Source organism: Mastigoproctus giganteus, chromosome 11 (genome assembly GCF_048544385.1).
Source record: "Mastigoproctus giganteus isolate SK-2022 chromosome 11, ASM4854438v1, whole genome shotgun sequence".
NCBI classification, from domain to species: domain Eukaryota; kingdom Metazoa; phylum Arthropoda; class Arachnida; order Uropygi; family Thelyphonidae; genus Mastigoproctus; species Mastigoproctus giganteus.
In genome coordinates, this window is record NC_143585.1 from 59,708,641 (window position 1) to 59,735,766 (window position 27,126).

At 37.0% G+C, this 27,126-nt stretch overlaps 1 protein-coding gene across 1 annotated transcript in view; it reads left to right on the forward strand.

The window, feature by feature from the left end:
• Positions 1-25,997, forward strand: part of LOC150078036 (uncharacterized) — a 321,641-nt gene extending 295,644 nt beyond the window's left edge. The window contains exons 17-19 of the mRNA XM_090384437.1: positions 743-902; positions 20,494-21,641; positions 25,806-25,997. Coding sequence (XP_090240563.1) covers positions 743-902; positions 20,494-21,641; positions 25,806-25,997 — 1,500 coding nt within the window. The remainder of the gene's footprint in view (positions 1-742; positions 903-20,493; positions 21,642-25,805) is intronic.
• Positions 25,998-27,126: the final 1,129 nt, after the last annotated feature.

Genomic DNA, 27,126 nt, shown 5'->3' on the forward strand with positions numbered 1-27,126 from the left:
GCGCCTCCATAGCCAGGTGGGAAGAAGCAGCAGTGCGTAGTACACGCTTCTTGATTAGACCTGGGTTCGAGCCCATCACCACCAAATACGGAGAATGCGGAAAGGTCAGGGAATGACCACCGCATATTCCCGGAGCAATATGGCCTTAGTTGCTAATGCTCCTAAAAACCAAATAACAAACAAACAAACGAGGTGTAAAAGATCCCATGTTCACAAAGGTGGCGATGGACACCTTCAAACGTTTTCCTGTCTGGACATATTCATTCTGGGAACCTTTAGTGGTACAAACGAAGAGTATTGCCGTCCGCCAAACTGTACATCAAGTCCATATCCGCTTGCTCCTGATTTGAGTACATGGTCGGAATGGAAAACCACCAGATTCTGTCAGTACCTTGTGATAAAGGAAATCACCTGCGGGAGAAAAGACATTCCGGTTAATAACTCGGGAACCAAGCATTTCCGGAACTATGTTGATATAAAATATTTTTATTGTCTACATATGAGGAACTCATTCCCGAAGTTAAGCCGTGTATTTTTGAGACACCCTGTATTTTAAAGCTACTAGTTACAATATAGTGCAAATTTATAGTTGTTATTTATAGTTATGTAAAGTAAATAATACCGTAGTACAATATTTTAAATAAATTTGTGTATTTTATTGTATGCTCTGACATTTTTTTATTTTTTTTATTTTGTGGTTTATTGCTTTCTCCCTCCCCTTCCCCGCTGCTACCACCTCCAGGTTATGTTTAGTACTGCCCTTCATCTCACTCTGATGCTGTTTTCTTGTCTTATCGGGAAACCTTCTTCTGGACTGGAATTAGCACGCATTCTTTCACATTGTTTTTATGGCAACTGTGTTTCTATTCTAAATACAGTTTTGGTATTGTATGGCCCTACAGGTATGATTTATATTAAAAATATATATATATATTATATTTAAATATTTTATTGTAGTAATATTTTGAAAGTGAAATTGACTTAGCATTAGTAGAGGCATACGATGCAAGAAAGCAAGCTTATGAAGCATCAGCCAAAAAAAAAAACCCTCCCATTTCACCCTCCATTCATTCCAAATGCCTGTCCAGCTCAGCCTTAAATTTATTTAGGCTATCAACTTCCACAACAAGGGAAGTCTGTTCCACCAATCAACTACCTGCTGGCGAAAGACAAATTTCCACACATCTATTCTACAACTGTCTTTCCTCAGTTTGAATCTATGCCCACTCAGTTTCTTAAAATGAGCAAGAGGAAGAATCCCATCAGCATTCAAGCTTGCTCAACCCATTCAAGGCCTTATACACCTCAATCAGATCACCTCACATGTGCCTACTCTCCAGGTGCTGCAATTTGCAGAGCATAATTTGCCTTTCTTGGTAAGAGCACCCCTTTGTTGCCCTTCTTTGTACTCGTTCTAGCAACTCTACATCCTTGATAAAATGAGGCCTCCAGACCTGTACACAGTACTCAAGGTGTGGCCTGACCATTGCCTTATACAAAAGGATAATCACCTCCTTGTCTCTGCTAGCAAAATTCCTATACAGGTCGACCATCACTAATCCAGTTCCACCACTAATTTGGACATAATTTCCGCGAATGTAATTTCAAATTACCCGGGTCGGCACACCGACCTGCCACTACTGTTTTGGTGGCGTTGGATGCAGCATCAGCTGTTGGCGCGAACTCTTGAACACTGGCATGTCATTCCCACTTGTTTTTCTGCGTTTATTATTATAACCTGCTCACATTTAGCCCAGCCATGGTTCCAATGCATAAAGTAAGTGCCTCTCATGGTGGAAAGCACAAACACCGTACATTGTCCATAACAGATAAAAGTTGAACTTCTGAAAAAACTCGACAGTGGTGTGTCTGTGAGAAGTTTAATTCTGCTTAATTGTAACTTCCAGCAATTTCTCTGAGTTCCTCTTATTTTAGTAATTTTCTTTTAGCCATTCCTTTGTAGGAATTTTTTTTTTTTTTACAACACACTTGTACAAACTTGTGGGAAAAACACAACACAACACAATAGGATGGATAATACAGCGCCCTAACAAACTTGTTTTCACAAAATCTCTAACAATACTGACAAACTTATTGTGATGTTTGAGAGTTTATTTTATCGAAATTAGTTTTATTGCAGCACTTGCAATAAACTAATCACAAACGACCTTCATTTTGCCGTAATAGCATCACACGTACATGGCCGACACGGTTTCTCAAGAAATAAAGTAATCAACATATGTACTGCTTTTACATCCTCCAGAAAGCTGGTGACATATATGTGACATAAAAAAATACTTTCTTTTTTTTTTTTTATATATATATATATTTTTTTTTTTTTAAGCGAAAAAATGACAACACTGACAATACAATATTTATTTTAGAATTACTAATCAAATTATTTGATAAATATTTTTTGGCCCCTGGGGAATTTTTTTCTTAAACTAGCTTGGCAGTCAACGTGTTAAATAGGTGGAGGTGGTTAGCTGTTGGGTAAATTGTATGTGCTAAAATAACCATCAGTAATCCGGCACCCCACAGGTCCCAATGCTGCCAGATTAGTGATGGTCGACCTGTATATCATTGACAAAACTCCATGATCTGCTCTGGCAGTACATCTGCACTACTCAGAGAACTTCATATCTGACTGCATAATTACCCCCCCCCCAAGTCTTTTTCACTTTCCACTTCCCTGAGTGTCGTACCACACAGTTTGTATGTTTCTCTTGGGTTATTGCCACCCCACATGCAGTACTTTGCATTTTTCAATGTTAAACTTCAGTTGCCACTTCTTAGCCCATTTGCCCAACTTATCTAGATCCAGTTGGAGTAACATACTGTCTTTACTGTGTTAACAACCCTGCCAACCTTTGTATCATCTGCAAACTTGGGCATTAATTCAGATATACCTTCATCAATATCATTGATCAGGCCGACCGGGCTAGCCGAGTGGGTAAAAGCACGTACCCGGCAACCCAAAGGTCGCGGGTTCGATTCCCGCCTCGGGCTTGGATCAAAGTACTGCAAAAACCTTGGGAGGTGCAATATGGCCACAGAAGCCGATGCGCCAACAACTACCAAATCAAAAAAAAAAAAAAAAAAAAATATCATTGATCAATACATAAAACAACAATGGGCCCAGCAGTGAACCCTGGGAACTCCACTAATAACATTTGTCCACGAAGAGCAGTGTCTAGTGATTACCACTCTCTGTCATCTCCCACTCAACCATCCCTTTATCCATTGTAACAACTTACCATTAATGCCAGCCGACCGGGCTAGCCAGGTGGGTAAAGTGGATGCCTGGCAACCCAAAGGTCGCTGGTTCGAATCCCGCCTCAGGCTTGGATCAGAGTAAAATACAAAAAACTTTGGGAGGTGCATTATGGCCACAGAAGCTGATGTGCCAACAACTAACAAAAAAAAAAAAAAATCATTAATGCCATACTGCTCAACCTTGTACAGCAGCCTTCCATGTGCAATAGTATCAAAAGCTTTCCCAAAATCCAAGTATATGATATCAAAATTATTTTTTGCATTCAGTTCCTTCCTGACCACATCATAGTATCTAATCAAATTCGCCAGACAAGACCTCCCTTTAACAAACCCGTGCTTTGTCTTAAGTATTACTGCAGTCTTGTCTAGATGATCCTGCAATGCTTCTTTAACCAGTGACTCCATTATTTTCCCTGGAACACAAGTTATGTCACATTTTGAGGCGTCTCCGTAGCCAGGTGGGCAGGAGCAGCAGTGCGTAGCACACGCTTCTTGATTAGACCGGGGTTCGAGCCCGTGACCACCAAATACGGAGGATGCGGAAAGGTCAGGGAATGACCACCGCATATCCCCGGAGCAATATAGCCTTAGTTGCTAATGCTCCTAAAAACCAAATAACAAACAACGTCAAACATCACCCTTTGAACCCCCTTTGTGAATTGTTGATACATTTGCACACCTCCAGTCCTTGGGGACCTCACCTGAGTCCAAGTAAACTCTCGTAATTATGGCCAAGAGTTTGCTTACTTCCTTTGCTGCCTCCTTTAATAAAACTGGATAGATCCCATCCACCCCAGGTGCTTTCCTTATGTTTAACTTCAACAATTTCTTCTCCATTTTGCTGCTCTCAGTTATTACAAAATCATTTAGCTCCCTGTTAAGAGTTTGATAAACTCTAACAGGGAGCTAAGTGATTCTGGCATTCCACTCCTTGAATAACTCCTCATGTGTGAATGTAGATGCAAAATACTCAATCAGTTTATCAGCTACCTGAGCATGATCATCAATAGTCGACCGATCTATGTTAAGTGGTCCAATCTGATTCATCCCTTTCCTTCAAAAGTTTGCATAAATCCGATTTCTCGTATTCTGCCTTTGCCTGCCTAACCTCCTTTGTTACTTGATTACAGACTATTTTATATGTGCGATAGGCTCTGTGTTGCCTGATAATTTATATGCATCCCATGCATTTTTCTTCTCTGCCACGAGCCACATTAATTCATCTGACATCAATTTAAGCCTAAACCTCGAACAGTTTCTTAGTTGGTATGAAAAGCCTAGTAGCCTCCAAGATTATAAGTCCTTGAAGGCTTACCATTTAAAATTCAACTTTTGTAACAGCATCAGTTGATCCCACTGTATAGAATTTAAAAACTGTCTGAGACCCCTGTAGTCACCTTTACGAAAGCAAAAGCCCTTCCCTTTACTTTTGATGGTGGTTACATCTTTAAGTAAATTTCACATCAGTACACTGTGATCACTGTCGCCCAGTGGTTCCTTTATCTGCAAATTCTTAATGCATGAATAATCACTGCTGATTATCAGATCAAGAGTATTACTCCCTCTGGTTGCCTCTCGAACAGGTTTCTGTAGAAAACAGTCATCCAAAAAATCCACAAAATTCTTGCTAGTGTGTGAGTGACCAAACCACAAGTTCCAGTCAATATCTGGAAAGTTGAAATCCTCATTATAAGACATTCTGATATACTGGCCCACTCTATTTCTCTGCACAATTGCTTATTATACTCATCAGATTCATTAGGCCTATAACACACAGCTACTCTCGTTTTCCCTTTCCCTATGCTTCACACCAAACCAAACTGACTCAACATTGCATCGCCCACCAATGTTAATTGGATGCACTTCCTTAGATTTTATGTGTTTCTCAACTAACAGCATAATCCCTCCTCCCTTCCTATCCTGTTTATCCTTTCTGTAAACATTGTTAATAAATTCCAATTCTGCACTGCTTATATCTTAGATAGTATGAATCAGAGCTGTAATACTCAGTATGTTCTACGTTGATAATAATATTAGTAAAATAATAAGAGGAGTTTACCTCACTATGGTACGTAGAACACTTCCGTATCATACCCTCCAGAAATTAAAACGGAAAAAACGAAAAAATCGACAACTTACCGGTACATTAGAGTAAAATATAAATAATTAAATAATCAATTTAACACAATTCAAAATCAGTTTAAAACAATTAAAAATCAAATTAATGCAATTAAAAGGATTAACAAAAATATGATTAATTTGATTTTTAATTGTTTTAAATTGATTTTGAATTGTGTTAAATTGATTATTTAATTATTTATATTTTACTCTAATGTACCGGTAAGTTGTCGATTTTTTTCGTTTTTTTCCGTTTTAATTTCTGGAGGGCATCATACGGAAGTGTTCTACGTACTATATTGAGGTAAACTCCTCTTGTTATTTTACTAATACTGCTTATATCTGTATGACACCATGTCTCTGATATCCCAACAATACCCGCCTTTGATGTCATGACCAGCACTTAAACTCGTCAAATTTATTAACTAAACTCCTAGCATTGGTGTGTATGCAAGTATACATGCACCTGTTTCTACTCTTAGTAACTTATAGTAACATTTTTTTGGTTCCTGTGTGTACTTTTGAATCTTACAATAAAGATCATATTTTTTTGAAGATTTCAGTAGCATAGCTGAAAATGTATACTGTATTAATTACAGGCAGTTCCTGCTTTACAAGTTTCCGGGTTTACAAGTTCTTTTTTTTTTTTTCCCAAGTATCAACAAAATAGAAAAGTTGAACTTTAATTGCAATAAATAAATGCTGACCATTCATAAATATGGCATTTCAAACCATGTGCATAACTATACATACAATTCTACTGTGCATGTGTTTGTTTGTTCAGGCAGAGAAAAGGAGGGAGGTCCTACTCTTAAAGAATTTTGGAGAAAATTCCATATCTTAGATGCAATCAAAATAATAAAACTAACATGGCACAAAATTACAGAAAAGAACAAGAAGGATGTTTGCAATAAACTCTGTCATCAGTTTATTGATAATTTTGAAGGATGTCAAGAACCAGCAGAAATCGTACAAATTGAAACAGAAGCAGTTGTTAATATTGCTAAGCATTTGCAGCTTGAGGTTTCTACAACTGATGTCACTAATCTGCTTCAAGTGCACAATGGAGAGTTCACAAATGAAGACCTTGAAATGGCAAAATGTGAAGAAGCGGAGGAAGAAAAAGATTTAACAGCTGAAACTCCTGTTCATTCCTTCCCTATCAAGGGGTTGACAAAGCTTTTCAACACAGAAAAAGCAATTGAGATTTTTGAGTCACAAGATTCAAATTTTGAATGCATTAGAAAAGTTGCTACATATTTAAAAAAATGCTTATGCATGTTATCACGAAATTTTTAAAGAGAAGACTGTCTTTGAAACAAATGACTCTTAAAGCATTTCTAAAGAAAACAGGCGACTCCTTGTGCTTCCAACAAATGTGTTGAACCATCAACAAGTGACGAACCAACATTATTTAAGCATAAACTATTGTTTTGTTGATCTTTATTTAACATTACTATAGTCAAATTTCATTGTTGAGAACATAACCCCTGTTTTTAACATTACGTCTATGGGAAGTAAATTCCCGCTTTACGATCACGCACTAGGACCGAATTAACTCGTAAAGATGGGAACTACTTGTAATATTTTATGAAGATTTGCTTGTAATTCTTTGCTTCATCTGTTTCTTTCAGTTTTAATGCTAAATTATGCAGGTATGGTTAAATTCCTTTTAAAGTAATTTAACTACATGGAATCAGAAAAGTCAAACTCTGAATATTTTCAGTAGTGAATACATAGACAGTTGAAGGAAGAATTTCTTCAGTAAACAAAACAGCAAGTTAAGCAACAAGTATGAATCAGTGACTGTGTAACAACTGCTTCTCTCCTCCACTAAACATGCGATACTGCTTTGACAGGGCTTTTTTTGAAAAATATTGTGGCCTATTACAGATAAAAAAAGTGAGTCCTTGTTTTTCTTGGAAAGCTGCATATTTGGTTGAGAAAGATATTGTTTAGGAGGTTGGTAAAGACAATTCTAACTTCCAAGAGATTGGAAGTTATAATTGTAATCCTGTGCTGTGCAAACCACTAACAAATGAAAGTACTTACCCAGTGAAGTCTGAAAATAAAGGAGAAATCAAGGAAGAACTTCTTCAGTGATCACTCCCACAGCCCCTTGGCAGGTTTAAAGGTTATTGATATGTATTTTTGTTTCATATGCTGGGAGGTGCCTCCGTAGCCAGGTGGGTAGGAGCAGCAGTGTGCAGCACATGCTTCTTGATTAGACCGGGGTTCAAGCCCATGGGCCACCAAATACGGAGGATGCGGAAAGGTCAGGAAATGACCACTGCATATTCCCGGAGCAATATGGCCTTAGTTGCTAATGCTCCTAAAAAAAACCAAATAACAAATTCATATGCTGGCACCTTTTAGTTCCTAACAAGGTTTTTATTTTCTATCATTTGTCTTTTGCCTCTTTAGTTCATAAATCCAGCAAGAAGAAATATACTTTCTTGATTCCAAAATATTATTTCTTTCAATTTAAACAATGTGGTGTTATGTGAATAGAAAAGCAGATGTCTTAAGAAAATATAATTTGAATGTATACTCTTTTCTTTTAAGAAAAAGATTCAAAAATACATATAAGAAATCACAGACAATTGTCATCTAAAATATAGCTTTAAACAAATAGAAAAATGGTGGCTATCTCTCTTCAACTAAAATAAAGCACTTATAATTTCTAATCTAAAGCTCATTTTGCATTATTTAAATTTCTTTGAAATAGAAGTTATATTTAATTTTCATGCATATGAAAACTTAATGTATTGTCCCTTTAAAGAACACCATCTCTTGTCTGTTTTTGTTTAGATTCATTTCTATAAATTTCAATTCTTTGAAGGGAATAAAGAGAAAATCAACTTTTCATATACAAGCATATTATTATTATTATTATTATTATGTCTAAGGTGGCACCTAGACTTCCGTCTATCTCCACCTGATAATATACAAGCATACCTCGCTAATACAGCGGGTTAGGTTCCAGACCACCTCCTTAAAGCGAATGTTGCCTTAAAGCGAATCACAGCCTTTTTTTCACTTGCCAGTACATATAAAAGCCTAAAAACATATTTACCATATCATTTATTAAGTTTTCAATAGTGCTAGGCCTAAAAAAATGATGCAAAAGTAAAAATAATAAATTTTAAAAAAATAATACAGTACTGTATTGCTAACCTTAAAATATTTTCATCCTTTGCTTATGGTGACTGACGAATGAACATTTTAGAAGAAGTAATTCATCATCTGAGCCTTCAACGAATCTCATTCTCTTTGCTGGTGGAGAGTCTTGCCTTGATGTTGATGGTTTTGAATGGTAGGGCTACTTGCTGTTGAAGGTTGGTTGTTGTTGTTATTTGGTTTTTAGGAGCATTAGCAACTAAGGCCATATTGCCCCGGGAATATGCGGTGGTCATTCCCTGACCTTTCTGCATCCTCCGTATTTGGCGATGACGGGCTCGAACCCCTGTCTAATCAAGAAGCGTGTGCTACGCACTGCTGCTCCTTCCCACCTGGCTATGGAGGCGCCGTTGAAAGTTGGGGTGGCTGTGTCACTTCCTTAAAATAAGAAAACAAATAAGTTTGCCTAATTGACTGACACTTCCTTTCGCAAAGGATTTCTTTGTAGCATGCTGTACCATTTGATAGTATTTTACCCACTGTAGAACTTCTTTCAAAATTGGCATCAGTCCTCTCAAAGCCTACCATTACTGTATCCAGTAAGCTAGCATAGTATTCTAAATCCTTTGTTGTCATTTCAGCAATGCTCACTAGATCTTTGTCAGGAGTAGATTCCATCTCAAGATGTAACCTTTGTTCATCTACCAAAAGCAAGTCCTCATCCATTAAAGACTGATCGTGAGATGTCAGTAATTCAGCCACATCTTCAGGCTCCACTTCATGTTCCAGTTCTCTTGCCAATTCCACCACTTGATCTGGTTATCAGCAGTGATCATTCATGTATTAAGAATTTGCAGATAAAGGAACCACTAGGTGGCAGTGATCACAGTATACTGATGTGGGATTTACTTAAACATTTAATTACCATCAGGGTTAAAGGAAAGAGTTTATGCTTCCGTAAAGGTGAGTACAGTGGTCTCAGAAAGTTTGTAAATTCTGTACAGTGGGATCAACTGACGATGTTACCAACAGTAAATTTTAAGTGGGAAGCATTCAAGGAATTAATCATGGATGCTGCTAAAAGTTTCATACCTATTGAGAAATATTCTTCAAGGTTTAGGCCTAAATGGTTATCAAATGAACTAATGAGACTCGTAACAGAGAAGAAAAATGCATGGGATGCATGTAAATTATCAAGCGACTCAGAAGCCTATGGCAGATATAAGCTAGTCTGTAATCAGATCACAAAAGAGGTTAGGCAGGCGAAGGCAGATTACGAGAAATCCTTGGCAAAAGATGCTAAGAAAAACAGCAAGGATTTCTTTACTTATATAAACTCTAAAAGGAAGGGGATGAATCTGATTAGTCAACTTGATATCGATGGTTCGACTGTTGATGATCCTGCTCGGAAAGCAAACGAACTGTATGAGTATTTTGCATCTACATTCACACATGAGGAATTATTAAGGTTTGGAAATGGCAGAAGGTTATCAAATTGTAGCAGGATACTTAATGATTTTGTAATAACTGAGAGCAAAGTGGAGGAGAAATTGTTGAAGTTAAACATAAGAAAAGCACCTGGGATGGATGGGATCTATCCAGTTATATTAAAGGAGACGGCAAAGCAACTAAGCAAATCCTTAGCTTTAATTATGAGAGCATCCTTGGACTCCGGGGAAGTTCACACGGACTGGAGATGTGCAAATGTATCCCCAATTCACAAAGGGGGATCGAAGGGTGACACGAATAATTACAGACCAGTTAGTTTAACTTCTGTTCCGGGTAAAATAATGGAGTCACTGGTTAAAGATGCATTGCAGGATCATCTAGACAAGACTGCAGCAATAATTCAGACACAGCATGGGTTTGTTAAGGGAAAGTCTTGTCTGACAAATTTGATATTATGATGTGGTTACAAAGGAACTGGATGCAGAAAATAATTTTGATATCATATATTTGGATTTCAGGAAAGCTTTTGACATTGTTGCGCATGGAAGACTATTGTACAAATTGGAGCAGAATGGTATTAAGAGTAAGTTGCTACAATGGATAAAAGGATGGTTAAGTGGGAGAAGACAGAGGATGGTAATCAATGGGTGCTACTCTTTGTGGACTAATGTTATTAGTGAAGCCCACAGGGTTCAGTGTTGGGTCCACTGTTGTTTTATATATTTATCAATGATATTGATGAAGGTATATCAGGCTTAATGTCGAAGTTTGCAGATGATACAAAGGTTGGCAAGGTTGCTAATGACAGCAATGGCAGTGTACTACTGCACCAGGATCTAGATAATTTGGGCCGATGGGCTAAGAAGTGGCAACTGAAGTTTAACCTTGACAAATGCAAAGTACTGCATGTGGGTAGAAGTAACCCCAGAGAAACGTACCAACTGTGTGGTACTAAGGTGGTAGAAAATGAAAAAGACCTGGGAGTAATTGTGCAATCAGATATGAAGTTTTCTGAGCAATGCAGACAGGCTGCCAGGGCAGGTCATGGGGTTTTGTCAATGATATATAGGAATTTTGCTAGCAGGGAAAAGGAAGTGATTGTCCCTCTGTATAAGGCAATGGTCAGGCCACGCCTTGAGTACTGCGTACAGGTCTGGAGGCCTCATTTTAGGAAGGATGTAGATTTACTTGAGCGTGTACAAAGAAGGGCAACAAGATTGGTGAGGGGAATGAAGGGAATGAAGGGGAATTAAGCCTCTCTTGGAAATGTCTTACCAAGAGAGGCTTAAGTTCTGCAAATTGCAGTGGCTGGAGACTAGGCACCTGTGTGATGATCTGATTGAGGTGTATAAGGCCTTGATTGGGTTGAGCACGCTGAATTCTGATGGGATCCTTCCACTTGTTCAGATTACGAACCTAAGGGGGCATTAATTCAAATTAAGAAAGGACAGATGTGGAATAGATGTGCAGAAATTTGCCTTTAGCCAGCGGGTGGTTAATTGCTGGAACAAACTTCCATCTGTCGTTGTGGAAGTTGATAGGTTGAATAAATTTAAGGAGGAACTGGACAGGCATTTGGAGGGAATGGTGTGATTTTTTTTTTTTTTTTTTGGCTGATGCTGCATAATCTCATACACTTGCTTTCTTGCATCACATGCCACCACTACTACTACTACATTTGCCGTCACTTCCTCCACTAAAGTCTCGAACCCTTCAAAGTCGTTCATTTGGGTGGGAATCAACTTATTCCAAACTCTTTTTAATGTTGATATTTTGACCTCTTCCTGTAAATCACAAATGTTAATGGCATCTAGAATGGTAAATCCTTTCTATAAGGCTTTCAATTTATTTTGCATAGGCCCATCAGAGATATCATTATCTAAGGCAGCTATAACCTTAACAATTGTCTGTCTTAAATAATAGGACTTGGAAGCAGAAATTACTCTTTGATCCATGGGCTGTAGAATAGATGTTGTGTTAGCATGCAGGAAAACAACATTAATCTCCTTGTGTATCTCCATCAGAGCTCTTAGGTGACCAGGTGCATTGTCACTAATCAGTAATATCTTGAAAGGAATTTTTTTACTAAGCAGTAAGGCTCGACAGTGGGCTTAAAATATTCAGTAAACCACATATTAAACAGATCTGCTGTCATCTAGGCTTTGTTGTTCGATTTAATGCATAGGCAGGCTAACTTTAACATAGTCTTGAGGGCCCTGGGATTTTCAGAATGGTAGTTGAGCATTGGCTTCAACTTGCATTCACCAGCTGCATTAGCCCCTAACAAGAGAGTCAGCCTATCCTTTGCAGCTTTGAAACCAGGCATTGACTTCTCCTCTCTAGCTATGAAAGTCCTAGACGGCATCTTCCTCTACAGGGCTGTTTCATCAACATTGAAAATCTGCAGCTTCTACAGGTGTAGAATAGATGTGCGGAAATTTGCCTTTAGCCAGCGGGTTGTTAATTGCTGGAACAAACTTCCATCTGTCATTGTGGAAGTTGATAGGTTGAATAAATTTAAGGAGGAACTCGACAGGCATTTGGATTGAATGGTGTGATTTTTTTTTTTTTTTTTTTTTGTCTGATGCTGCATAAGCTCATGCACTTGCTTTCTTGCATCACATGCCACTACTACTACTTTTTCTGACAGAATCTCAGTTATCGGTTGATTCAACTACTGCTCATCTTAGTTGCCCAAATTATTCACTGTATGATTCCTTTCCCCTCAAAGGTGCTACTTGTGCATATGTCCGCTCTAATATTCTCTGTCAGAGACTTAGTAATTTGGAATCTCCTCTTTTTGATCTTCTCTGGCTTAAAATCTCTCTACCTCATTGTGTCAAATTCATCTGTTGTCTCTACTGTTCTCCCAAATCCACTCATCACTTGGAGCTCTTTGACTTTATCTCTTTGCAACTTTACTTTCTCCAGTCCAACTTTCCTAACAGTAAGGTAATTTTCCATGGTGATTTTAATGTTCACAACTCCAGCTGGCTTCCATTTTCTAGTCACACCGACCAAATTGGTCGAGATGGTGAGGCTTTTGCAATTACTAATGAACTTGCACAGATTGTTCATTTACCTACAAGAATACCAGACAATTCTAACCATACAGCCAACATGCTTCATCTTTTTCTCGCAAACAACCCTTCTAAATACACGGTCAAAGTGAGTGGTCCTTTAGGCACCTCAGATCACAACTTCGTGATTCTCTCTTCTCCAATGGAGCCTTTATCTCATGGCTATTCCCAACCTCGTATTGTTTGGCATTACAAGAATGCAAAATGGGACGACCTGCGAGATTTCTTTTCCTTGGTCGGATTACTGTTTCAAAACTTCTGATGTCACTGTTTGCTCAGATCGTAGTAGTGAAATTATTCTTGTAGGAATGGAATCCTTTATTCCACACTCCACTTTAAAATCTCATCCTTTATCTAAACCTTGGTTTTCCAATAAATGTGCTAAGGCTTTTCAAGAGAAGAATATTGCATTTCGTAATTGGCTTGTTTCCAATTCTTCAGTTTCATTTTCTGCCTACACCAAAGCTCGCAACAATTGTAAAGCAGTTATTAATCACTCCAAACTAGATTTTGAACAGGCTAAGATTAGAAAACTTGCATCTTGCCCTAATGGTAGCCGAGCATTCTAGTCTCTTGCCAAAGCTATTTGCCGCAACTTTTGTCCATCTCTGCTCCCACCTCTGTCAAAACCAGATGGTTCTCTTGTCACATCAGCCAAGGATAAAGCTGGCCTGCTAGCATCCCATTTTTCTTCCAACTCATGTATTAATGATCTTGGTAAAACACCTCCCACCATTTCCAGCAGGCTCCATTCAATGCCTCCTGTGGTCTTCTGTCAGAAGGATTTTGACAAATCTTGATGCTAAGAAAGCTCTAGGTCCTGATGGTATTTCTCCACTTGTTCTCAAAACCTGTGCTCCTGAACTTACTCCTGTTCTTTGCCGCCTTTTTTCACTTTCTTATTCCAAAGGTGTTTTTCCTTCTGCTTGGAAATTTGCTCATATCCAGCCAGTTCCTAAAAAGGGTGACAAATCCCTCCCATCCAATTATCGTCCCATTGCAATTACTTCTACTCTTTCTAAAGTAATGGAGAAATCAATTAACCGACAATTCTTAAACTACCTAGAAACCTTTCGTCTGATCAACAATCGCCAGTATGGATTCTATCAGTGTCTGTCCACTGGTGATATTCTGTCTTATTTTACCCATTTATGGACAAATTCAATGGAAAACGTTCGGGGAAACACAAGCAGTTGCTCTTAAATCTCCAAGGATTGTGTTTGGCATAAAGGTCGTCTAAACAATCTTCCATCTTTGGTTTCCCAGCTGTTTTTTGTAATTGATTATCCAGTTTTCTCTCCGATTGCTCACTGTGAAGGTGATGGTAGATGGCTCTCTCTCTTCTAACTTCTCTACTAATGCTGGTGTTCCCCCAAAGTTCAGTTCTTTCCCCCACTCTTTTCTTGTTGTATATTAATGACCTACTTCCATTGACTGGAAATTCTATCCATAGTTTTGCCGATGATAGCACATTGCATTCCACTTTCCACTTGCCCTGCTCAATCAGCTTCAACTTCTAAAATATCTGCTACTAATTCCTTATATGTCGATCTCCAGTGGGGGAAAGACAACTTAATTGATTTCAATCCTTCTAAAACTCAGTGTTGTCATATATCTCGCAAAAAGATTCTTCTGCTCCTATGCTTATCTTTTTATCTTTGGTAGCACTCCGATTTTTAGGGGAAATGATATATCTCTTTTGGGGAATACCCTGACTTCTAATCTCTCTTGGTGCAAGCACATTACAAATATTGCTTTTTCTGCATCTAAAAAATCTTGTTTTCTCTTTAGCTCTCGGTGTTACTTTTCTTCCAAACAACTGTTCACTCTGTACAAATCGCAAATCTGCCCAACCATGGAATATTGTTTCCACATCTGGGGCAGTGCCCCCAAAACCTCTCTCAAGCTTCTGGATTCCTTTCAGAAGAGGACAGTTATGTTAATTAATGACTCCTCTCTAACAGAGTCTCTGCACTCGCTGCCTCATAGACATACTGTTTCTGCTGCATGCCTTTTCTATAGATACTTCCATGGGCACTGTTCTTAGAAGAAGAACTCTTTATTATATACAGAAAGCACATTGCTGTATTCAACTTCCTTCAGAGCTACAAGCCAGGGGTTTACATAAAAGAAATCACACAACATAATAAACAAAAACAAAAAAAAAAAAAAAAAGCAGTGATGAATAGGTCTCCGGGAGGAGGTTCTAAGGTCCTCTGACGTGGTCCTAGGAAGGAAGTCGACCGAGTACTTTCTGCCTATATTCCTTGTCGACTGCGAATTTGTAGAGGTCGCTCTCCAAGGATTGTATGTCTTGCAGCATTTGCACAAGTAGGAACTGATCAGATAGCTTTAACCGGTTTGGAATGGCCTGTAGGATTGAATTAGCCCTAAGGCTGGGGACCGGGATCCTCCGTCTGCAGTTAGCCCAGAAATCTAGTACTGAAATAATGCCGACCATTATTTTGATGGCAAAGATGAGTCTTCTCTCGTGAATGATGTCAGGAAGACGTCTCATGTTGAGAGCTGCCGCCATCTGGGTGGTCCTTGGTGTAGGGGGAAGCCGAAATTTCCATATGGCCCACTTCAGTAGCCAGAATTCACCCGCGAAAATCCGTCTAAGATGGGTCGTAGCAGTTGAGGTCCAGACTTCGGCGTCATAGAGTATGACCGGATAAACACGTCTTAATATATCTGCACCCAACAGCCTGGTCGTGGACGTGCATTAGTTGTTGTTTAATCATCCACTGGAGTCGAGAGAACTTTATTTGCAAGTGGTCTATATGCGATAGAAAGGAGAGCTTTTGATCAAAAATAATGCCCAGATCTGTATGTTGTTGGATGGCAGAAATCGCGCATCCTCTTAAAATGGGTTGTACTATTATTGGGCTCTATCTGAGAGAGAAAGTCAACTGTTTTGACTTCTCAGGATTGATTTGAAGTCCGAAACTGGAGAGGAAGGCCTCAAGGTTCTGGATTTTCTGAAGGATTAAGGCATTGATGTATTCAGCAGTGGCTCCAGGGCTGATGGGAGTAAACAGTTTTATGTCATCGGCAAAGGTGAGGATGTTAGTTCGGCCTGTCACAAAAGGCACGAGAACAGCTGAGAATAAGATTCCGGACAGGACCCCGCCTTGTGGGACTCCAGCTGTAATAGTCCTGGTATAGTGCAGATTGCCATCGCGCACAATAATAGTCCTGTTCTCCAGCATTGTCTGAATGAACCAGAGCACATCTCCACCAATGAGGTAATACTCATGTAGTAGCCTTGCCAATGCGTGAACGGATGTGGAATCAAATGCTGCTTGGATGTCGATATACGTAATGGTGATTTCCGAACGGTGCTCAAATGCGTCGAGGATCTTGGTAGTGGTGGTGACTAGATTTGTAGCAGTGGATCTTGACCTGGTAGCATAGTGGATCTGTGGTAGCTGTTGTGGCATAATTTTGATGGTTAATGTTCTTAGAAGAGATTTCTCAAAGCGCTTTAATAGGCATGATACAGAGGAAATTGGACGGAAGTGACTGGGCTGAGAAGCAGAGCATGTTTTCGGCAACAGTCTTACTAGATAGACATGCCACATAGGAGGAAAAAAATTTTGATTAAGGATCTTGTTAAATAATGACAGCATAGGATCAACAACAAATGTACTGAGGCATTTCAGCATAAACTGAGAAATTCCATCGGCACCTGATGCAACCGTAGGTGCTAAGCTATTCATTGCGTCAATCAGCTGGTATTTGGTGAGGTGAACTGAATTTAAGGGTCTGTCGAAATCGGATTGATTGGGAATTCCATTGGTGTAGTGGATTCTGGCTGAGCAGCGAACCTAGTTATATGGTCGAGCCAGCTGCTCATATTGAGTGAGTCAATGGCGTCCTCTGATTGGATTCTATGTTAGGGCTTCCACTTATTTATGGTATCCTCTAGGTGAAGTTTTATTGCCTCCCTCTTGTTCCGAATAAAAAGCGCCCTAGCTCGGGAATAGGCAGTTCTGTCCATGGGTGAGCTAGAGTTTTTCCACTTTTTTGTGCAAATTCTGTTTAACATGGAAACTTTCAGAGACTTTTGGATTCCACCAGGCCTTTGAATGCTCTGCGATGGTTAGTTTCTTCGTTGCAGCATAGAGAGAAATCCATCTTGTCATCAGGTTCAGGATTAAGGTATTTGGGCGCTGTAATTGTTTTGGTTGTGACTTTCCTTCTTCCAAAAGTGATGGGCATTTCTGTTTGCACAGAGAGAATGATGGGGTTATGATCAGACTGTATGTTGCTTGTAGGGTTTTGATTAGCCACACAATTTGCTGACACGAACACAAGGTCTAATGTGCTGCGAGGCGCCTCTGTAGCCATGTGGGCAGGAGCAGCAGTGCATAGCACACGCTTCTTGATTAGACTGGGGTTCGAGCCCATGCCCACCAAATACGGAGGATGCGCAAAGGTCAGGGAATGACCACCGCATATCCCCGAGCAACATGGCCTTAGTTGCTAATGCTCCTAAAAAACAAATAACAAACAAACTAATGTGCTTTCACCCCTCATGGGTGGTGTGCTAACCAGTTTGAAACCTAATATACCTAGACACTGACTCAGTCTCCTCTTGAGGTTTCCCTGAGTATTCGGGAGATTTAAAATTGACTTCTGTGATTCCCATTCTCCCTCTTTCAAAACAGTCCGAACACGTGCCGCTACCAGCCAACATCCATTTTCTGCCCAATTTCAAACTCACAGAACCAACTTTTCATCTTCCTTGTTTATTCATTCAACTGCTGCTTTCTGTTTCCTTCATACGTATATCCTGAAAATTAGTCTACAGAAGTTCAAATCTAATGTCAACAAATATCTTCTTTCGTCTTCTCAACCTCCAACCCAAGCACGGTACTAAGTACTATAGGTTCTAATACCTCTTGTGTTTGGGGTTTTCATAAAAAAAAAAAAAAAAAAAATTCCTAATTTTGCTATTACACTTAAGGAATGGATCTGCCCGTGAAGGATTGCTATCCCTATGCAATTTACTACCAAAATAGAGGTAGTAGCCATATTTGCCTTTAATGTAGCAGTTTTGTTGACAATTTGCTCCATCTGTTTGCCAAGAAAAGCTGTGGAACCTATAAACACCTGGGACTGACATTTACTGCCCCAGGTAGACCCAGGTGGGAAGGAGTAGCAATGCGTAGCACACGCTTCTTGATTAGACTGAGGTTCGAGCCCGTGACCACCTAATACGGAGGATGCAGAAAGGTCAGGGAATGACCACCGCATATCCCCGGAGCAATATGGCCTTAGTTGCTAATGCTCCTAAAAAAAAAAACCGAATAACAAATAAGTAGACCTTGATGATGCATTTGTGTTTCCCTTTCTTAAAAATTTGTGAATGTCCTTTGGGTTAGTGTTGATCCATTAATGGAAAGGGTTATATATTAGTGAGCATATGCCCACTGATAATGAGCCAACACCTACGTGTCTATCCATGTATTTTCTGTTTGATTCCTCCTCCCTCTCTCTCTCTCTCTCTCTCTCTCTCTCTCTCTCTCTCTCTCTCTCTCTCTCTCTCTCTCTCTCCCTCTCCCCTTTCACTGAGAGAGGGTAAGAGAGGTGGAGGAGAACCACGATGAAAGGGATCACCTCCCTGTGATAACTTCCTTCGAGGTTATCCCGGTGGAAAAAGCTTTGCCAAATCCACAACACATCTCTGTAGGTGTGTTGTTGTTGATTTGGATGTCCACTTCAGTTATCTATCAAAAATAATATTTTCTATTCTTTCTTCTCCTCTTGAAATATCACAAATAATGGGTCACATTGTTGCTTTCACCAGGTATCAGAGTGTAATGCATATACAGAGCTGTGATTGACTGAACTTTGCAAGAGTTTGAAAAGACGGTTGGAAATTATGTCTTGAATATTTCCAAGAATTAGAAGGAATAGTGAATAGAGTACTACAAAGAATGTTAGCAATGAATTCTCAGTACTACCAACGAGTTTCAGACAGTAAGCATGTGGGGCAGTTGCCTTAATGCACCATACTCTTCTTAATGTGACATTCTATTTAAGACAAGTAAATTAAGTTGTTTGGCTTCCAAAATAATTATGTATCAATGGGAAAAAAGCTACTGCGTAAACCATTACTATTACTAGAAAAAAAAACTGGGACTTCAGTACATCTATAAAAAAAAAAATTCTGGACACTGAAACAAAACTCAATCTGGGGGGACCTGGATGCCTGGTCACCCTAGTCAAGGACATTTTCAGTCATTTGTGCAACCATTATTCCAAAAGAAGGTTTAATCACTACACTTTCCCCACCCCAATATAAATAATCTTGTTATTTTTCTTCCAGTTTCTGAGATAATGATGTTACTACTGCCTAGTTTGAGTAACCTGGGCAGTATTGGTTGAAGGACCTTCAACTAATAACTTCTAGCTTGAGTAGCAAGATGCTAGTTACCTGATCTCCTATTTTCTGGAGGCGCCTCCGTAGCCAGGTGGGAAAGAGCAGTAGTGCGTAGCACACGCTTCTTGATTAGACCGGGGTTCGAGCCAGTCACCACCGCATATCCCGGAGCAATATGACCTTAGTTGCTAATGCTCTTAAAAACCAAATAACAACAACAACAACAACAACCCTAGTTTCTGCACAGCCCTAAGAAGACTTGGATCTATGCAACATGTGCAGGAATGTACATCTGCACATTCACAAACAGCATACTAAGAGCTGTTTTAGTTTATAAGCGTAAAACTACAGTTTAAAGAAAAGGTGGTATGTGATCCTGTTTTGCTTTAGCTTCTTCATTCTTACTGCTGAGCCAAGCCTAGAAACAGAAGCTAAAATGTTTAGTATTTGGATATTCAAGACTATCAAGTGTTTTCTTTATAAGCGATTATTGAATTCAATTTTTTTTCTCTTATGTGGGGAAGAGTTGTGTATATATTTTTCAAATTAGAACTTTTAGAACTAATCTGCCTATAAAAATTTTAATATTGTGACCTGCCATCTTCAGTCTGTTTTTCATTTTTATTTTATTTATTTATTTATTATTTTTATTTTATTTATTTATTTATTATTTTTTTATTTTATTTATTATTATTTTTTTTCTGTACATCTCTGGACCTAGCTAACCATAACTATATTCAGATCATTTGTTTGGCAACCTTGAACACTTATATATCCAATTCAGGGTTTCAAGATATTTCTTTCTGTGTTCACGTGTATGCTGTGTATAAGAATTTCCATTTTCATTAAAAAAAAAAAAACTCCCTGCAGATAGGAATGATTAGCCTTAGCATTTGTTACCAATAACGCTAACACTTTTTAATAATATTCTTGTAATAAATATGGATTGGATATGGTTGAATGAATTCATAATCAAATAAATATGAATTGGATTTTGAGCATTGCTTTTAATATAAATCTAGAATTAAATTTTTAATAAACTGAATTGAACTTTTACAGATATCCTTTGGAATACATCTGGAGAAGTGTATGTTAACATTCCAGAATTTCCACAGAATATTAAGATAGGCACTTTCTTGTCTCTTGCACTTGATAAAGGTTTTAACCAAAGTCTTTATGAAAACTTTAAAAAATTCTTATGGAATGCAGAAAGAACCAGTGTTGTTATTTCAGAAGATTCATTTTTAAGTTGCCTTCCTGAAATATTTTTGTATATTGAAGAGGTTCCAGCTGTTGATATGCAATTCTTAATTTTAATGGTCTACTTTTCTATAAATCTCCTTGAGTCTCTTAGCAAACAATGTGATACTTTGAAGGCAAAACTGAAATGTGATACTTCTGTCAATGATAAGGCATCCACTAACATCAGTGCTGGTGTAGAGTGTAAATTTCATGATAATAAAGTTGGTTCCTCTTTATGTAGGAATGATGCTTTTCCACCTAAGTCAGAAAGGAGTTCATTTCAGACAAATTTAGACACAAACGAATGGTTAAAAGTATCTTCAGAATTCAATGATGGTATATCCGTGAACTCAGAGAATGTTATTGAGGAAACATATACCCACAATAGTTGTATTTTTAAAGGAAACTCTGAAAATGATTCCATTAATAATGCCACCAGTTCACAAACTAGTCATCCAAGTGCTGATATAATCAACTTTGATCATAAAAAATCTGAAGATGATATCTTGAATTGTTTTGTTAAAGAAGAAGCATATGATATACATTCGTGTGAAATAGACGATAAAAATATTTCACAAGTTACTGAAACTAATAACCACACAAACTGTCTGAAGAGAAGCAAATTTTTATTTTATTTGTTCAGTAGATTGTCAGATGTTCTTCTTTCTGATTTATATGCTTTGTATTTTTCCTTAAAGCACAGACTTGTTTGCATTGAAAATGCACTAGCTCTTCAAATTGCTTTGCAAAAAAGTAAAGACTCTTCAGAAAATAAAGAATTAGAGTCCCATATGTCTGATAAAAATGGTGCTGAAAGTGACACTGTTTATGCAGTTCAAGAAAATGAAAGTAAAGATATCTGCTTATTGCAAAAGATATGTAAGGAAAGTGACATCCTCAGTAGCCTTCGAGATGAACAACAGTGTCTTGTTGAGTACCTGAAGAGGATAGAAGAAAAAACAGAGGTAAGAATTTGTTTTAAAAGCATCATTTTGATTGTAATAATAAGAAAAATATGCTTTTCTTTTCTTCTTGCTGCTTATTTTAGTATGTTAAATTTTTCACTATATTGCCCTATATATATATATATATATATATATATATATATATATATATATTTAAATAATGGCTTAAAAGTTTAACATAAAATAAGAAAATAAATAAATAGATATTAAGCTATCATTAGAGGCAGCAAAATGCACAACCTCCACATGAAGCCCAGATATATCCGATAATTCAAAATAAAATAAAATAAAACATAAGCCAGTAGTATGGCAAAAACTGTAGAGTGAAAATTAACATAAAAATAACGTAAAATAAAATAAACCAACCAAGAGGGAGAAGTAAAGCTAATAAGACATAAACAATAGCCGATAGTTATTTTTATGTTAATTTTCGCTCTGCAATTTTTGCCATACTACTGGCTTATGTTTTATTTTATTTTATTTTGTTTTATTTTGTTTTATTTTGAATTATCAGATATATATATATATATATATATATATATATATATATATATATATATATATATATATATATATATTATTTTTTTTTTATATATATATATATAAATAATATATATATATATATATTATTTATATATCTACTTTTAACTATGTGCTGTCTTTTTCTATTCTTCTTACCTCATGAACTATTAGAGCAATTCGAGGGGGATTGAGGTACTATCCCTATTCTTAAACCCTTTTTCCGTTCTCCTTCTTTAGCTTTAGCTACTGTACCACCCATTAATAAGATGCTACTGGTTCTCAATTGCCTCTACTTTTCGTTGTGTTTTAGCTATCGGTCGGGCTAAAGTCATCTAGCCTGTTAACTACCACAAATTTCCACCTATTGTTAACTACCACAAAATTCTTTTTGTTTAACTTTAACTTAAACCTTCCATCCCAATGATATCTTTTATCACCATTCGGCAACGTTTAACAGGCAGATGATATCAGAAACTGATAGCCCAGTTAATTATAGGAGGACACATTGAAAGGGTTAGCCCTTGAAAAAGTCCCTTTCATTGTGTTACTATCTCCTATAATTAACATACCATACTTATCTATGTTATCTTCTACCTTTATGATTTATCTATTATATTATATTATTTTCTCTACTTTATTCTATTTATATGTATCCTTTCCAGGTTTGAACTAAGGACCAGTAATGGCTAGTATAGCGTTCTGTTGCCACTAACTTATCTATTACTTGCTTTTAACATATTAAGACTGATGTAATGTTTTATCATGTTATTTTTGATGGCATTAATCAGCTCTTCTCCTTTTAGTATTTCCAGTGTGGGCGCCTCCGTAGCCAGGTGGGAAGGAGCAGCAGTGCATAGCACACGCTTCTTGATTAGACCGGGGTTCGAGCCCGTCACCACCAAATACGGAGAATGCGGAAAGGTCAGGGAATGACCACCGCATATCCCGGAGCAATATGGCCTTAGTTGCTAATGCTCCTAAAAACCAAATAACAAACAAAACAAACAAGTATTTCCAGTATTTCTCTCGCTCCTAGATTCTATTGTTTAGTTATTTATAAATTCTGTTCACGTATTCTACTTGCTCGCTATATATATATATATATATATATATATATAATAAAGATACGTTAGTTATATAGCAGTGCAAGCATGTAGAAGTTTATCAAGTTAGAATTTCCAGCGACGTTAGTATACTGATATGCATTGGAGTAAAAAGTAAAAAATAATGTAATGGCTGGCAAGTATGCTAAAAGTGGGGAAACATAATAGACTGTAGGAAAATAGAAACTACCCATTTCCTCAGATGTATTCCTTGAATCTAATATTTCAGGAGGTGGAAAAAACTGGAAACAGTTCATAGCAGGATGTCGAAAGTGGAGAAGAAAGCATAATGTGAAGACATTACTCTACACTACACTATCCAAGTCCCACAAGAGATGTAGATATTGTATTCTATGGATTTTTTTCTTCTGGGTTCCAGAAATTGTGAATTGCTGCAAGCAGTTCATCAGTATACTACTAATTTCTCTTGCAAAAGAGTGCATGCGTGCGTGCGTGTGTCAATACTATCCAGCAGAACAGTTCTCAAACTGCTATCAGCAATTGTGCCTATCAACCGCATATGTATATACAGTCCATTCCAGGGCTTAAAATTTAAAACACTAAAAAGATAAGCAATCAATAACAAAGAACACGGCACACACAAATTGCAAGTAACACAATATGTGAAGTGAGAACGGAGTAACGAGTTACAAAGCTTTAAAAATAGGAATGAAGAGAAGATCTGAAAATTAATTTTTTTTATATGATTGAAGATTTCATGGAAGTGTAAACACATTTCACCATAATAACCCACAGAATTCCAGCTGTCGGTATTATCGCAAATTCAGTAAGATCGAGTTTACTGTCCGTTTATGATAGATTTCACTAACAGAAAAGCTCAATAAACAGGTCACTGCTAATTGTTTTTATTGTTTTATGGTTGTGACCCCCAGAATTTTGACCGAACCACGTGGTATCGTAGGGTAATCTCCAGTGCTGCGGTTTCCTGCCCCAATTAAACGGCATGCTGTCCCAATTAAGCGAAGTAAACCCTGGCTATTTTCTCCATTGGTTTCTGTTTTTTAAGATTTGCCCCAAATAAACGGCTGCCCTGATTAACCGGTGGCCCAAATAACCGGAATCCACTGTATATTCATTATAATATATAAGTTTGATAAAGTTAAATCTGTGTGAGAAGGTTAATATCATTATAATTATCCACACACTAATGGTGCGTGCACATACTGCTTCAGTTTTATACAGTCGTGTTTGAAAAGTGAGAATTTAAACTGAAAATGTATTAAATTTTAATTTTAAATGATGAAGAATGCTTTCAGTGAAAAATAAATAGCACTCTCTACACTAACGAAATTCTGATGTCCTCCCACCCTTCTGCCTAGCACTCATGCCGTTGCGTGCTGGGTAGAAATGTATACACAATACATTAAAAATATATTTTTTTTACAATACTGCTAGAAAGCTGTACATTTCCGAAAAATACTTTTTAAAGCAGATAATTAGGAAATTAATCATTTACAAATGAATAAATCACACAAAACCTTCTGATCCAGTACTGAAATTACTACAGTTCAAAAAAAGGAGAATCCAAAAGCATATACTGAGTTACGTGATTAATATTCTATCTATCATGTAACTCGGTATGTGCTAAACATGAACGGAATCATCTGTCAATTTTTGAAGCCCGCATCAGAAAATAAAGCATATTGTATATAAAGTCGTTGAAAAACATATTTCATAAAAAAATATAAGGTTACTAAAATCGGGTGGGGAAAACTTGTCAAGAAAGCAAGTTTACCCTCGCCCCCATCAGGGAAACTTGCAAAATTTGCATATGTATATTAGTAAGACTTTGTTATGCAATGGCTCACTCCTTATTATCGAAGTAGGATGAGATTTGGAAATTCTCATTGCTTTGAAGATTTTTTGCATGATAATTGTCTTTTCTTCTTTATTTAAAACCACTATTTCTAAACACATCAAACTAGGATAGAAATCATGCAGAGCATGTTTCAAGCAAATGTTTATGCTCCTTATTTGATACAAAATCTTGTTTTTTCTACTTTAAAAAAATGATTTGTTTTGAAGTTGAATCTATTAGCAGCTCAGAGGAATGTTATTTTCCTGTGACAATTCTTAATGCAACCATATAATAATAGTAAAAACTGGTGAAAATGCCAAACAGTGCAGGAACCAATGTTTGTATACCAATCAAAGAATCTATCTGAATGATAGAACAATTGAGGAGGGATAAAGAGAATATTCATCACACTGTGCTACTAGTAAGGCTGTGTCTCACAGAAAAACAGAACGTTCTGCATTGAAAATGATCAAAATATTATTTACTGTAAATGTCAGGTGTGACCACAAATACTAGAATTTATAAGATTTGACAATGTCAAAAATTTCAGCTTCAGAATTTAGTATACAAAGCATGTGTTATTCTCTTGTGGTACATTTTCCTGACAATGTTGTGTCATTCATATTTTTATATATTTAACATACCTTTGAGCAGTTATATATTGTTCTGTCTTTTGGGTTTCAGCATCTTATTAACATTTAAACATTATATTTTCTTTAGGGTGTTGTCTTTCCTAATCCTATTAAGTCAGCAATTAAAATAACAACGCTTTGCCAGAGCCTTCTGAAAGATTGTGACTGTAATGAAGTCTCAGATAAATTGAAAAGTCATGCATGTAATGTAGCGCAGTGGGCTCTCAAGTTTATAATGTCAAATGATGATGAAATAGCACTGAGGTCTTGTATTTTTTAGTAGCTGTAATCATCTGTTAATACCAATTTTTCATTCTAATAATTTAAGTTTTTTTGCAATGCTTAGTGTAAAATTAAAGATATAAAATGTTTGAATAAGATAAGCCAAAAGGCAAAAACAGTTTGTTTAGAATCATTGGTAACTGTGGTAATTATATCATCAGTTTCATATGTATTCAAATAATTGTGTATAATCTGCAGCTTTAATCTATAAAATAAATAAAAATTTTGACGTCGGGTGTGTATTTTATTATATTCTGTAGCAGGCTATATCAATATTTTTGCTTCTTGTGCGTTGTTCTGTCATCATTCTTTATGAAATTGTAAAGTAGAATGTACTGAGGATTTAGTATTTATCTTATTATAGTGTTTTGTAGTGTGCTATGTATACCTACAATGTAGGTATACATAGCACACTACAAACTAGTAAATACCATGAAAGGATGGTTTCATGGTATTTGCTGCTATATGAAATCCAACTTAATTGAAAAATTATCTATAAATTTTTAATATCTATGTGGTATTTGTATTAGTATTGCCTTCAGTTATTTCCTCATTGTTATTATAAATATTAACACACAAATATAACAGGATTACAGTGTTCTTTAAGAAAATTGTAAGAAATGTGTTAACAAAAAAGGTTGAATAAGATGTGTAATATTTCTGCAAAATTTTCACCTAGGCCAAGAAAAAAAAGAATATAACTGATCAGGGAATTGCTACAGGCAATTCTCCTGTGGATCATAGCCTTTTTTTTTACTAGGTGCAGGGAGATTGAGGAAATTAAGCTCAGGGTGGCATTTTGTTGGACAACATCGACTGCCTTAAAAAAAAAGCAGATAATATTTATGATAATATAGCTATTGATAATATAGCTTAACAAATTAAATCAAGGGACCAGAAGCCACGTGTTTCCACAAGAGGTTGCAATTTTGATTGATTGAGTTGTAAGAGAAGTGGAGTATATTACTTCAAAAAATATGCACAACCTGACAAATGAAAGAATAATTTAATAAAATATAAAATAATACAGAATAAAACTTATACTGAAATGTATATTTGAAATCATATAAAATAAAATTCAGTTGTATACAGTTCCCTGTATAAGTTTCAGTTTTTCAGAGACAGCT